The sequence below is a fragment of the Salvelinus alpinus genome, chromosome 4, assembly GCF_045679555.1.
Source record: "Salvelinus alpinus chromosome 4, SLU_Salpinus.1, whole genome shotgun sequence".
In the NCBI taxonomy this organism is placed as follows: Eukaryota; Metazoa; Chordata; class Actinopteri; order Salmoniformes; family Salmonidae; genus Salvelinus; species Salvelinus alpinus.
In genome coordinates this window covers 55,060,995-55,076,249 of record NC_092089.1, presented here as the reverse complement: position 1 = coordinate 55,076,249, position 15,255 = coordinate 55,060,995, and the positions used below count along the sequence as shown (strand labels likewise).

General features: G+C 44.5%; 1 protein-coding gene across 10 annotated transcripts in view; it reads right to left on the bottom strand.

Moving 5' to 3' along the window:
• The window catches only part of LOC139573973 (protein DOP1A-like), a 39,545-nt gene that overhangs the window by 15,268 nt on the left and 9,022 nt on the right, over window positions 1-15,255 (bottom strand). For 4 of the 10 annotated variants that reach the window (XR_011674678.1, XM_071398000.1, XM_071397999.1 and 1 more), the window contains exons 7-18: window positions 14,987-15,086; window positions 13,056-13,165; window positions 11,914-12,028; window positions 11,465-11,585; window positions 11,235-11,354; window positions 10,914-11,019; window positions 10,373-10,402; window positions 7,784-8,005; window positions 5,262-5,760; window positions 4,733-5,040; window positions 2,212-2,364; window positions 1,965-2,065 (exon numbers count right to left, since the gene is read on the bottom strand). Coding sequence is in view for 9 of the 10 variants with exons in the window: in XM_071398000.1 (XP_071254101.1) it covers window positions 1,965-2,065; window positions 2,212-2,364; window positions 4,733-5,040; window positions 5,262-5,760; window positions 7,784-8,005; window positions 10,373-10,402; window positions 10,914-11,019; window positions 11,235-11,354; window positions 11,465-11,585; window positions 11,914-12,028; window positions 13,056-13,165; window positions 14,987-15,086 (1,985 nt within the window). In the remaining variant the exon portion in view is untranslated. The other 6 variants (XM_071398001.1, XM_071398002.1, XM_071398007.1 and 3 more) reach the window with 6 other exon arrangements.

Below are 15,255 nucleotides of genomic sequence, written 5' to 3'. Positions count from 1 at the left end.
GGCAGTCATGAGTCATGACCTCAGTCAAAATCCAAGTGACCGCTGAGTCACAGTAATCTCCTCCTATTCTCCGCTCTGTAGTTGATGCATTGGTAGTACCCAACTCGCTAACGGCCTGGTACTCAGCACTCGATTGTCTCTAATCAGTCTGACATCAATTCAAATGCATCCAAAAATCACATCAAACATTTCAAGACTGAATTATAAGAATCTGAATGATGAGGACAACTGGTGATGGCGGGAGTTCTACATTTTTATCAATGGCAGTCTGATTATTTTGGGGTGGGTGTTTGGGTGTTTGGGAATATCATGCTTGCTTAAGACGTCACACGCAGAACCCTCATATGCATATTAGAGCTTATGCATATGCATAAGCCTAGCCTATATGAATCCAAGCCCCCCCAAAAAAACAGAATTAAAATAATTACAATACATACATATAGCTCTGCCTAAATCTATATAAGCCTATCTTAAAGCTTATACATACACTGAGTGTACAAAACATTAAGGACACCTGCTCTTTCCATGACAGACTGACCAAGTAAATCCAGGTGAAAGCTATAATCCCTTATTGATGTCACTTGTTAAATCCACTTCAATCCATGTAGATTAAGGGGAGGTGACAGGTTAAATAAGGATTTTTAAGCCTCAATATTATAGAGCCATGGATTGTGTATGTGTGCCATTCCGAAGGTGAATGGGCAAGACAAAAGATTTAAGTGCCTTTGAACGGTGTATGGTAGTAGGAGCCAGGCGCATCGGTTTGTGTCAAGAACTGCAACACTGCTGTGGTTTTCACACTCAACAGCTTCCCGTATGGATCGAGAATGGTCCACCACCCAAAGGAATCTTGACACAACTGTGGGAAGCACTGGAGTCAACATGGGCCAGCATCCCTGTGGAACGCTTTCAACACCTTGTAGAGTCCATACCCCGATGAATTGAGGCTGTTCTGAGGGCAAAGGAGGGTGGGGGTTTACCATCGATGTTTCCGAATAGATTTCCCTTGGTTTTCGATGTTGTGGCTTAAGTGGGCTACTGTCCGTTCCCAAATTAAGCACTGGGTAGCTTGCAGGGATAGGGTTGGAGTCCGGCATACATAGATTGAGCTGGTTGATGCGTGGAGTGAAGTAAGTTCTTATAAGCCCATACATATCTATACGCAATCCCGCTGTAGCCTACACAGCATGATTGAAAAAGGAAGCACGGGAAAGCGCATCCTCCATTCCCTATTAGAGTGCATATGGATTACTTGTCTTTTCCCCCCCTACCCCTGCATAGCTGATAATGGACATTCTAAATTGAAAAAAAATCATTCACAGTTAAAGTTGCCAAATAGCTCTAAATCTAAATCCATATACGCACTCACTCAATAACCGTTTGGGGAAAATATCCTTTCTATTTTATTCAACTAAGATCAATTATATTCATATAACTCTACAATTATATATTATAAAATAATGGTATGGGAATTATAAGCATATCTTGTCCGCTCAATGAACTAGTCTACAGCTTAGGCTGCCATTGGCATGGCACAGAGCCAGATCAATGCTATCCAGTTCCTCTGAAATATATTTAATACAGATCATGTTTCGTAATGGATTTATTGTGATGGTGTATATTAATAATCCACCGAGCGGCAATCTAAGTAACATTTTAAAAATCCCTATCAAAATCGGTCAGTTTACGCTAGAGACATGTTTCTTTTGCATGGGCTGCATCTCAATCTGCGGAGGAAGGTGGCCGAGCTACAGCGGTGTCTGTCGGACCATGAGACATCCCGAAAATCGGTCTTCTCACAAGAACGTCTGTAGCGTCCAAACGGTATGTGTGTGTGCGTGTGAGAGAGAGACCGACAGAAAAGGAGTAGGAGATATGTATTACATTACTATATTAGCAGCTGTTCTGTCCACCCTTGATAAAACCAAACTTTTGAGTGGAGTGTCAGTAGAGGTAAGGCCTACCTGTCAAAGGTGCGGTTGAAAGGGGAAGACTTGGTGATGTTCAAGTCTCTGGTCAGATGCCAAAGCACAGAGAACTTCACATGGGCCTCAAGACGGATTTTCTGAAAGGAAAAAAAACACAGAAGTCGTGTGTGGATGCGTGCGTGTTGGAGCGTAATTCCTTCAGGCATACAGAATTCTTACAAGCATACTGTGAAGCTATGTGTGTTCCTGTGTGTCTGACTGCATATGTACTGAGCTGACCAACCTTGTCTCTGTGCATGAGCTGCTGGCTGATGACGTCCTCACAGATGCTGGAGGAGGGCACCAGGTTGTGGAGCTGGTAGAAGAGCTCCACGCTGCGCTGGTGGTGCTGAGGGGTCCCCTCCCCCAACTGTCCCCACAGGATAAGGGCCACACTCTGTAGAGGTGAGGGGGAGAGAGAGAGAGAGTGTGTTAGAGAGAGATACCTAAAGCTTCTAAGATGTATCATGGTGAGCAATACAGCGATTTATTAGCATTGGTTTACTACCATTTATCATGCTGAAAAACAGATTTATCAGCATATAGTACCAGCCAAAGGTTTGGACACACCTACTCATTCAAGGGTTTTTCTTTATTTGTACTATTTTCTACATTGTAAAATAATAGTGAAGACATCAAAACCTTTGAAATAACACATATGGAATCATGTAGTAACCAACAACAAAAACGTTTTATTTTATATTTGAGATTATTCAAAGTAGCCACCCTTTCCCTTGATGACAGCTTTGCACACTCTTGGCATTCTTTTAACCAGCATCATGAGGTAGACACCTGGAATGTATTTCAATTAACAAGTTTGTCTTGTTAAAAAGTTAATTTGTAGGGCCTCCCGGGTGGCGCAGTGGTCTAGGGCACCACCAGAGACTCTGGGTTCGCGCCCAGGCTCTGTCGCAGCCGGCCGCGACCGGGAGGTCCGTGGGGCGACGCACAATTGGCCTAGCGTCGTCCGGGTTAGGGAGGGTTTGGCCGGTAGGGATATCCTTGTCTCATCGCGCACCAGCGACGCACCAGCGACTCCTGTGGCGGGCCAGGTGCACAGTGTTTCCTCCGACACATTGGTGCGGCTGGCTTCCGGGTTGGAGGCGCGCTGGGTTAAGAAGCAGTGCGGCTTGGTTGGGTTGTGTTTCGGAGGACGCATGGCTTTCGACCTTCGTCTCTCCCGAGCCCGTACGGGAGTTGTAGCGATGAGACAAGATAGTAATTACTAACAATTGGATACCACGAAATTGAGGAGAAAAGGGGGTAAAATTTAAATTAAAATAAAAGTTAATTTGTGGAATTTTTTTCCTTCCTAATGCGTTTGAGCCAATCAGTTGTGTTGTGACATGGTAGAGTTGGTATACAAAAGACAGCCCTACTTGGTAAAATACCAAGTCCATATTATGGCAAGAACAGCTCAAATAAGCAAAGAGAAATGACAGTCCATCATTACTTTAAGACATTAACTAGTTAATCCATGAGAAGGTTAGTTAATCCAGAAAATTAAGAACTTTGAATGAATCTTCAAGTGCAGTTGCAAAAAGCGCTGTGATGAAGCTGGCTCTCATGAGGACCTCCACAGGAAAGGAAGACCCACAGTTACCTCTGCTGCAGAGGATAAGTTCATTGGAGTTACCAGCCTCAGAAGTTGCAGCCCAAATAAATGCTTCACAGAGTTCAAGTAGCAGACACATCCCAACATCAACTGTTCAGAGGAGACTGCGTGAAATCAGGCCTTCATGGTCAAATTGCTGCAAAGAAACCACTACTAAAGGACACCAATAAGAAGAAGAGACTTGCTTGGGCCAAGAAACACGAGCAATGGACATTAGACCGGTGAAAATCTAAATCTAATGATTTTTGGTTCAAACCGCCGTGTCTGTGAGATGCAGAGTAGGTGAACAAATGATCTCTGCATGTATGATTCCCACCTTGAAGCATGGAAGAGAAGGTGTAATGGTGCTTTGCTGGTGACACTGTCAGCGATTTATTTAGAATTCAAGGCACACTTAACCAGCACGGTTACCACAGCATTCTGCAGCGATACGCCATCCCATCTCGTTTGCGCTTAGTGGGACTATCATTTGTTTTTCAACAGGACAATGACCCAACACACCTCCAGGCTGTGTAAGGGCTATTTGACCAACAAGGAGAGTGATGGAGTGCTGCATCAAATGACCTGGCCTCCACAATCACCCAACCTCAACCTATTTGAGATGGTTTGGGATGAGTTGGACCGCAGAGTGAAGGAAAAGCCGCCAACAAGTACTCAGCATATGTGGGAACTCCTTCAAGACTGTTGGAAAAGCATTCCAGGTGAAGCTGGTTGAGAGAATGCCAAGAGTGTGCAAAACTGTCATCAAGGCAAAGGGTGGCTACATTGAAGAATCTAAAATATAAAATTTGTTTAACACTTTTTTGGTTACTACATGATTCCATGTGTGTTATTTCATAGTTGTGTCGTCTTCACTATTATTCTACAATGTAGAAAATATTTTTTTTAAATAAAGAAAAACCCTTGAATGAGTAGGTGTGTCCAAACTTTTGACTGGTACTGTAAGTTTGTACTATTTATCATGCTGCAAAACAGATTTATGAACATAAGTTTCTACCATTTATCATGGTGAGCAATGGCAAAGAGATCTCAAAAGTTTCTTCCATTTATCATACTGAGCTACATTCTGTGTTATCTGTACTGAACCACTTCTAAACATCTCAACAATATCAGATTCAAATAAGCCACAAATCTCCTCCCTGTCACTTACCTTGAAGAAGTCTGTCTTCTCTGCAATGTACTTCAGGATTCCCTGTGTGAGTGGTGGCCTGATCACCACAGCAACACGGCCCTGGCTAGGGCTCATGGACTGAGTGGAGTCTAGGTTGCCACCGGCGATGCTGCCCTCGGCAGTGACCATGGCGACGGACTGGGTGAGGCCCACCAGGTCCATGACCAGGGAGATGGCCACGCCCTGGACGCTGAAGTTACTGGCCAGGCAGCAGGCGTCCATCAGGGTCTGCAACCACACGGCAGGACACATCTGCTCGCTGTCTGCAGGAGAGAATAGAAACGATACTGTATTGAGAGAAGGGGAGAAGACATACAACAGTAAATAGCTGTAGTCCAGATGTGCTCATCTAACACAAAGGGGAGAGACCATATGTTTGAAATATGGAGAAGGGTATAGGATTATCATATCAAACTGAAATGTAGTTAAACACTTCTCCAGCCATAGTGAAAATCTGTTCATCGGCGCAGAGCCTGTACCTCAAACGTGGTCAGTCAGTCTGTCTTACCAGTCTGCTCCTTAGGCGGGGGCGTGGACTTGAGGTTGCCCTCGGCGATGTAGACGGGGAAGCTGGAGCACTCCAGGAAGAGCTGGCAGGCGGCAGTAAAGGCCGCCAGACACTCCCTTTGCCCCGGCACCTCAACCACATCACGCCCGTTCTGCTGGGCGCCGCCCTCTGGTTCCGTTCGTACCACTTCGCTCCTCTCACCCCCAGCTCCTTCTACCATCCCCGGGGTGATGTAAAGGGTGACCAGGCGGGAGAGGAAGTGCTGGAAATGCTCCAGGCAGCACTGCATGACGGGCTTGTCCTGCGGCTTGTTCTGGGAGGCTGGCAGGGAGCCGCTGCAGCCCGTCTTGAGGGAAGGCTGAGTGGGTAGTGCTGGTTCCTCAGAAGCCTGGTACTGGACAAAATCTGTGAAGCCACTCTCGGAGAAGCGACTGCTGTTGGGGTTCTCCCCGTTCTCAAACACCTCGCCGCTGGGGAGCTCCAGAGTAGAGGGCAGGGGCTTAGGAGAGAGAACAGGAAGAAGAGAGGAGAAAGGAGAAGAGGTCAAACACAGACAGCAACAATACATATCAGGAGTGGAAACAAAAGTCGTCCATGTTAAACAAGCTGGAAACCAAAAACTGGACCCTCCAGTGAACAAATTGACTGTGTAACAACGGCAAGGTTGGTTCCTAATGGTTTCTAACGGGGCCTGTTTTAGGATTGTCAGTGGGGACAAAAGTGCATCAGGTCAAGAGAAGAGCGCAGGTCTCTCAGGAGACAAGGAGGGAGAGGATTTCTAAGCACAGACACTCCCTGACAGACCCCCCCCGACAGACCCCCCCCCCACACTGTAGGCACCCACAGCGCAGACAGGGACGTGGACAGCTGTTGCCCCAAACTGAATGGGGTGCCTACTCCTTTACTACACCCTACATACAGCTCCCTCCCTGCATCATGCCAGCCAGCTTAGGACAGATCGACAGACAGCCCCACATTGCCATGCCACAAAACAGCCTCAGGGCTTTCCCAGCATGCAGTGCGGCAGGCTGAGGCTACACATTCTGGCGGCAGGACTCAGATGGCAAACTACGTCCTGTAAATGTCCCCAGGAGGGTAGCTGGAGAACAGGAGGAAGGGAGAGGGGGGAGGATGGATAGAGCTGAAGGGAGGGAAGGAAGCCTTCCACTCCAATGGAGTAGACATACCCAAGGGGAAACCATAGGGTAGTCTGATCCTCCTCTGAGAGAAAGAGGGGCTCAGCTGTTTGTTAGTTACCACTTGTGTCTGTCTCTATGTGCCCCCTACCTTGCACCTCTCCCTGGCCTCTACCTCTAGCCTAGGAGTCTGTCAACTTTTAGTCGAGCCTTACTGAGCACTGAAACACTCTACCAGACCGGCAGGTAACAGACAGGGGGGCAAAGACAGTTGACTGATCCCAGCTTCTAACACCTGTCTGTGGAATAGGGGAGGGACAGTCCTGCAGCTCCCCTCCAGTCCTGGAGCGGGGACCACCCAGCCAAATTGAGGGGGTAGAGGGGTGGGGGACAGCTCTGGGACCAGGGGACACCATAAGGGCCTTGGATGGTTGTTTATGTTTTTGAGGGCGAGGGAAGCAGGCCAAACTGCAGTCCCTGCTAGGTCAACAACAGAGGAGCCCTGCCCTGATGATTTTATTTGGCAGGAAGTGAAAGAAGTAACATTTATGTACTATCAAAGGTAGTCAGTCATCAGCTAGGAACTGAAAAATTGACAAAGCTTTAATTTTCAAAGTGAGAATCAATGAACGTGGGCGTGTTGTATGTTTGCCTTTGAACATCCGCTTGACAATGACAAAAGGCAAAAACGATTTAACCTTTCCATGGATTTCATACTGTTCAGAGATAAAAGGAACCATGTTATTTTATGATCAACCAAATGCTCAGAGACAATATGCTAACGCAAACTGTGTAAAGGCAGGGAAGAACTAGGAAGACAACAAGATGCTTTCAGACTTGGCAGAGGTCATGACTGAAGCTCATTCATCATCACCAATGCTTTACGGGATCAAATGTAACTGGGTTAAAAGCGTAAATCAGGACAAAGTCCAGTTGCTTTTGTCATGAAAAGGTAGCCTATAGATTATCCTTATTACCTGGGAAATGTCTGCAAGAAATATTGATTCATCATACATTGGGGTGGAAGGTAGCCTAGTGGTTAGAGTTGGCCTAGTCACCGAAAGGTTGCAAGATCAAATCCCCGAGCTGACAAGGTAAAAATCTGTCGTCCTGCCCCTGAACAAGGTAGTTAACCCACTGTTCCTAGGCCGTCATTGAAAATAAGAATTTGTTCTTAACTGACTTGCCTAGTTAAATAAAGATAAAAATATACATATTTCTTCAATACATATATTTTACATACATTTTACATATGCATACAATTTTATTTTTTTTAACTCACACATAAACAACAAAAGCTATAGAATATGCTCTGGCTGTAACAACCAAAGTTAATCTAACTCCTATAGGTGTCCAGGGCTGGGGCACCATCTCAGTCCTTCTTACCCGTTTCTCCTCCTTAGCAGAGACTGTGGAGGCGAGGGGGCCCGTGGGCAGGGACAGGGGGGACACCAGAGGGGGCTGCACCTTGCTGAGGATCTTGGAGCAGAGGCGCAGGCAGTGGGTGAGCTCCCCAAGGCCCAGGGCCGGGAGGTGAGAGGTCAGGGCAGAAACCATGCGCAGCAGAAGCTGTGGTAGGTGCTCCGTCTGGATCTCTATGTAGGTCTCCTGAAGGGAGGAGGAAGAGGAGGGTGAGAGGGCTCCGGAGATGGAAATTAGATGCCTAGATTCATCTGGTACAATGCATCACATCACCCGATTTGTGTTTTAACTATAAATAGACCCTGTCAAATAAACCCAATAGAATAAAAAGGCAGCATCAAGCATATCTGAGAAAGTTATTTTTGGAGCTTGATGTAATTAAAATCCAATTCCGAATCTATATAGTTATTTATTATTATTAGTTATCAGTACAACGCTGTGTTTAACCTCTCAATTCTTCAAAATAAGTCTACACATTAGAGAAACTGTATACCATTACCATGGCTTTGTTGGCATTTCCAGAATAATCTGTGGTTGTTTTGGACACAGTACCGCATCCAACGATTTGGGGGGGTACCCCCGCCCCAAGGAGGTAAAGGGGGATACCCTATCAGTTGTATAACTGAATGCGATAAACTAAAATGTGTCTGAATACTTACGTCAATGAGATATATTTCTGTATTTCATTTTCAATAAATTTGAAAAACATTCTATAAAACATGTTTTCACTTTGTCATTATGGGGTATTGTGTGTAAATGGGTGAGAGAAAAAAATCTTTAACAGCAAAAATGTGGAATAAGTCAAGGGGTATAAATACTTTCTGAATGCAATGTATATCATTCCAGCAAGACAAAAAATGAAGGCATGGCAAAGTTAACTTTTTTTTTTTTTGCCTGCTGCATCTCGGGCCCTGTAGTAGTGACACTGTTTTTCTTAATCAGAATCCAACAGTTCTTACCTTCCGAACAGTACTAAGCATGTGCTTGTAGGACTTACAGTTTTGAAACTTAAAATGTACAATGCCTTCAGAAAGTATTCACACCCCTTTTTCCACATTTTGTTGTGTTACAGCCTGAATTGAGATTGTGTCACTGGCTAGGACTAGGGAGTTTTTTTTGGTTAATAAAAATAAATGGAATATAGCTAAGCACAGGCAAAATCTTAGAGGAAAGCTTGGATCAGTCTGCTTTTAGAAATGTTTACAGTTCATTGAATATCCCTTTGAGAATGGTGTCAGTTGTTAATTTTACACTTTGGATGGTGTATCAATATACCCAGTCACTACAAAGATACTCTTCCCAAATCAGTTGCCAGAGGGGAAGGAAAACCCTCAGGGATATTACCATGAGGCCAATGGTGATGTTACAACAGTTACAGAGTTTAATGGCTCTGATAGGAGATAACTGAGTGTGGATCAACAACACTAACATAAATCCAAATTACTAAAGCTTGTACAAAACATAACTATTCCAAAGCATGCATCCTGTTTTCAATAAGGTACTACTAATACTGCAAGAAATGTGGCAAAGAAATTAACTTTTTGTCCTGAATACAAAGTGTTCTGTTGGGGCAAATCCAACAAAATGCATCATGTTATGGACTAGTGAGTTTCTTGGGGGATAGAAATAAACAGAATATAGCTAGGCACAGGGAAAGTCCTTGAGGAAAACCTGGTTCAGCCTGCTTTCAACAGACACTGGAAGACAAATTCACCTTTCAGCAAGACAATAAGTTAAAACACAAGGCCATATCTACACTGGAGTTGCTGACCAAGACGACATTGAACGTTCCTGAGTGGCCTAGTTACAGTTGACTTAAATTGGCGTGAAAATCTATGGCAAGACTTGAAAATGACTGTCTTGCAATGATCAACAACCAAGTTGACAGAGCTTGAAGGATTTTTTAAGACACACAGCTATAATCGCTGCCAAAGGTGATTCTAACATGTATTGACTCAGGGGGTTGAATACTTATCTAATCAAGATATATTCATGTTTTATTTTCCATTTAAAAAATTCTTCCACTTTGACGTGAGTATTTTGTGTAGATCGTTCACTTAGACCCTTTGAAAAATACAACCCATACTAAAATATTTCATCATGAGGAGGCATCCTCAAATCAGTGTCATCTTACATTGTACCTTTTCCTTGAATGTTGTAATGGACATGTTCTTTACAAATGACATAGAAAACAATAATGCTAAAAGAAAACAGAACAATGGGCAAATGAAGAATAAACAAACGTGACATTTTCAAAAAGACATAGGCTACTTCTTTAAATGTGAGCAATGGGAGCATATTATTCTGTGCATGCAGGATAATGACACACCAGGCTGAAATTGTATTTTCACAACATCCCCCACACCAAACTATGAATATATATATACAGTATATTCCTACAAAAAAATCCCAATTCTATTGGACTAGGTAGAAATTCCACCATATTCCCAATAACACAGGAAGATGTTGCTGGGACGTTGCTAAGCTATCCAAGCACAGAAAAGCAGGCAGGCAGGATGAAGGGTGAAGAAGCAGGAGACAGCAGTACTTTACCTGGCAGATTACCCTCATGCTTCTAGTAGGCTTCAAGGAAAAAGAGCAGATAGATTGAACAGACAGGAGCAAGCAGAGCATAGGCCAGAGGACACTTTGTATGCAGAACATACTCATGCAGAGAAACATCTTCACGCTCACACACACACACACTCAAGCACGCAAACACCTGCGCACGGTCGCAAGCAATCACTCACACACACGCTGTGCACGTACACAGACAGTAATAAAAGGTGTCAGGGGCTTTCCAACCTATTCAGATTGGAAATGAAGACAGGCATTCTCTCTACTAAAAGATGCAATGACACTAAATACAGGCAGTTCTAGAACCTGTTAATGCATTGCACACACACACACATAGAAAGACAGCACACACCATAAGGGATTGCCACGAGCACTCATATTCAGAAACTGCGACTTATAATTAGTAAATATTCTATTGTATGAGTGCTGATATTTCAATGGCTGTTGTTCTGTATAGAGAGACTATAGTATGAGTGAGAAAGGAAGGCGGGGAGAGAAGGGTGTGTGTGTGTCTCACCAAGGACACAATGTCCAGTAGGAAGTCCACCAGCTGACAGAACTCCACCAATGAGAGCCCTGAGGACTCTGTGCTCCCAGCATTCCCTGGTCCATTCTTTGCCTTCCTGCAAGATGGACAGAGTGACCCATTTACAAACACAAAACAGGATGGTGTTCGTCCCGCAAAAACGGAGTAAAACTTGTCCAATAAGAAATGCTGAACTTTATTTTCGGTTGCGAAACATTTTGCTACGGTGTGGCCTAATGAACACGACTCAGGCTCTATCTCGCTATCTTACCATGTCAGCATACACACATGGAGCAGCGCATACACACAGACCTGCAGCAGTCCTCGAACCAGCGAGCGATGTAGTCCCACATGTAGTACGGCTCAAAAGAGTTGAACAGGAGATTGGCCGTTTTGATAAGCTCTGCAGTTTTCTTGTTCTCTCGCAGTTTGCTGAGGGAAACAATCAATACGACCCTTAGCTTACAATGTTTATTAAAGCTTTGGCTTTTTTCATGTGTTTTGTGTTACACACACACACACAAACACACAAGCTGGCCAACCTGCTGAGATGAGCATGGTCCTTGCTGAATGGGTTGTGGTTCTGCAGGTCCAGCTCTGCTCGGCACTGTGTGTGTAATGTCCTGAACACCTCGATCAGAACGTCCTCCAGGATGGCTGGTCCTGGAACACACAGGATTAGAAATCAGTCACTGATCATGTCCATTTACAAATGTATCTAGAACAGTCACAGGGAAACAGGGTCATTAGGCACCAAATGGAAGCAAATGGACTGAAACGGGGAGGGACTGCCTGAATTTGTCCAATAAGAAGCTCTCATTTTAATTGTCAGCTGTGAAACGTTTTGCTATGGTGTTCCCTTCTGAATGCGGCCCAGTAGTGACATGTGGGTCACTATGACCAAAATGTTGTGTGTGTTCTATTCGGTGTGTAACAGTGACATGAATGACATGTGTTGCACTGATCTGATGGATGTAGTAATATACCGTACCGAGTTCAGGTTTGTCCAGCAGACTGATGAGAATGCGGAAAGGCTTGAGGTCATGCATCAGGACGCTCTCCTCCTCCCCGCCTCGGGCCTTCCCTTGCAGGATCCCCACCATTGCCTGCACACACACAGTCAAAACTTCTGGATCAAACCGCATTCAAAAAACACAGAACGATGAAAGCAACTCCAGAGACAGGCGGCAGAACATGGACTCAGCTGGTTAGCTATCTAGTTTCTGGTTGGGATTACATTTTTGGGTTAGGGCCTGGGGACATTCTCCAAGGCAAGTCTTATTTTTGTCCTTCAGTGTGTGCGTGTGTTTTTCACGCCTCGTCTAACACAGAAGCGGATGGGTCCGGGGAACAGACGGTCCCTGCAGTATTCCCGTTTCCCAGCAGGAGGAGACCCAACAAGTGTCCATGAACAGATGGCAGATGAACAAATTAAAGCCCTGGTCTGTCTGTCCCAACCCCTGGAGTAACAGGACACATCACATGTAGGCCCCGCTGTCATAAGAGCCAATGCTGTTGGAGCGTGACAGTGCATTACAAGGGGGAATAGTGTGTGAGTGTGTGATCATGGCCCAGGCACGGAGCAGATTTTGGGAGAGCTTCAAAGGGAAGGCCCCTGGGATTAGGAGGGGTGTGGAAGTAGGGGGCTACAGGCATTACAGGCAAACCCCTAAGGGTGTGTGTGTGTAGGTGGGGGGGGGGGTAGTTTAGAGATTAAAAGGGGGCACAGAGGGGGAGCAGTAGGGGTCTGAATTTCACCTGATGAAAAATGTAAGGCATTTAACTTGCCCCCTTTCAGACAACCCACTCAAACTTTGAGGTCTTTGAAAATAATAATTTAAGCACATAACTTTGGAACAGTTTGTCTTGTAAGTGTGTGTTAGCAATCTGTATTTAAAGGCTAATCAAATGCACATTAAACAGCTTGTCTTGTTTTTGTACCCATGTTTTTTTTTATAGAAGGCCATAAAGCACCTGTGTGTGTGTGTGTGTGTGTGTGTGTGTGTGTGTGTGTGTGTGTGTGTGTGTGTGTGTGTGTGTGTGTGTGTAGGTGTGTGTGTGTAGGTGTGTGTGTGTAGGTGTGTGTGTGTAGGTGTGTGTGTGTAGGTGGGTTTGTGTGCATACAAGGCGTACCTGGACCAGCATGTCCTTGGAGTAGGCATTGAAATACTGGGTAGCATGGTCCTCAGGGTTGCTCTGTCGTGAGCTGCGAGGGCCTGTCCTCACACCATTGTTGTCAAAGCCTAGGAGCAGAGTACACACACACACACACAATATGACGAAAGACAAGGGAGAAGAGGGTGTGGTGAAATTGAGTTACCAGTAATTTAGCAAACAAACAAGCTTTTCTGAGTGTAAAAAAATTAGCCCTGCTTAACAAAGCAGACACTTACCAGCATTTTTATTTTATTTTATCCACAGCGAGTGAGACGCAAATAAGACAAAACAAAGTAGGGAAATAAGCACTGGCATATGACTTGTTACAAGACATGTTACTGCACAAGACATAAATGGCCAGATGATCATTCCAACAGGCAAAGTCCAACAGCTCAACTGTACTAAGTCGTACAGAACGCATGCAGTGGTATGTATATGTGCTTGTTTGTGCCTGTGTACCAGGGTTTCCATTATGAAAATGTGGCGCTGGACATTTGACCAGCAGCACTTTAATTACCGGAAATATACCGAACCCATATGCATTGGATGTGTGAGCTGATCAGGGCTTCCACTCAGTGATCAGAATAACAGAAATCACATTTAGATTATGGTCATTCATATTAAAAGAACATGCAAGACGAGGAGGCAACAATGTTCTTACCAAATCCTGATGTACACTTTGAAGATGTCAGAATAACTGTTTACTTTTCCTCAGCCAACAAGACGAGGGAGTAATGAACAGCAAAATCACTAGCCTATGTCAACCTACTATCCCCCATAGAAAAGTTGACCTATTCTATTGGTCATCTTGTCGTTCTGTGCAAGAAAGAAATAGCCTATTCCAAACAGACTCTGGGACAGTTGTGGCACAATAGATCCTAAATTCATACAACCAGTAGGCCTAGGCTATGTAAAAACATATATATTTTTTTAAAGCAATGATTCTGATGCAACAGATCAGAACATTTAGCTTAAAAATGTTGAGAAACTATTATTTATTCACATTATGAGCGCAGCAATGCGCACAAGGCAGTAAGTTAGGCGTGAATGTTCGTTCCATAATGCAATTAGTGGGAAAACACATTTGTCGAAAAAGCACACCCCACATTCTAGTGGTTTCATGTGACAGAGAGAGGGGAGATCTAATATGCAGCCACTAGCATGGGTTGCTAATATGACTAGGATTGTGTCTTTGGCTACTGGACAATGAAAGAAAGTTGAGAACACCTGCTCTTTCCATGATACACTAACCAGGTGAATCCAGGTGAAGGCTAAGATCCCTTATTGATGTCACTTGTTAAATCCACTTCAATCAGTGTAGGGGAGGAGACAGGTTAAAGAAGAATTTTAAAGCCTTGAGACAATTGAGACATGGATTGTGTATGTGTGCCATTCAGAGGGTGAATGGGCAAGACAAAATAATTGGAGTGCCTTTGAACAGGGTATGGTGGTAGGTGCCAGGCGCACCGGTTTGCGTCAAGAACTGCAACGCTGCTGGGTTTCACGCTCAACAGTTTCCCGTGTGAATCAAGAATGGTCCACCAGCCAAAAAACATCCAGCCAACTTGACACAACTTATTGCAAATTGGTGTGACGTGTTGATGAAGCCTGTTTTCGGTAATACATAACAAATATACTGAACACGCGCCATTTTAATTTCACTAAATGATGCTAATTATCTTATAGACTGATAAGCATGACCAGTCAAATGTATTTACATAAACTGGTATTTCCATCAGTTAATAGGCTAAAAAGCATTATTTCGCAATGGGATTTGTTTCTTCTTCTCCCAGACAATTTGCAGGTGCCAATTTTATTTATCAAATTTTCAACAACAAAATTACATCCAGAAGCAGGCTATTACCGGCTAAGGAAAACCATTGCGTGTGCGTGAGTGTGTCTTTTACCCAGCAGCCAGGCGTACAGTCTGCGGTTGAGTGACATGTCCCTCCTCAGAACCACGTGCAGCGCTGCAGAGAGGATCCGAATCATGTCTGGACGGGTGGCCTGGAACAGCAACACACACAACAAAAGTAAGGAAATAATAGCTACGGTCAGATGAGTTCTTAATTAGAAGGATGCCGTAATTTGGGCTGTTTGGTCTCTGAGGCACTTTGTGCTTCGATGATTGAATGGAGAGGTGAACAGCCAAAGAAGCATCCACTGTGAGTCACTG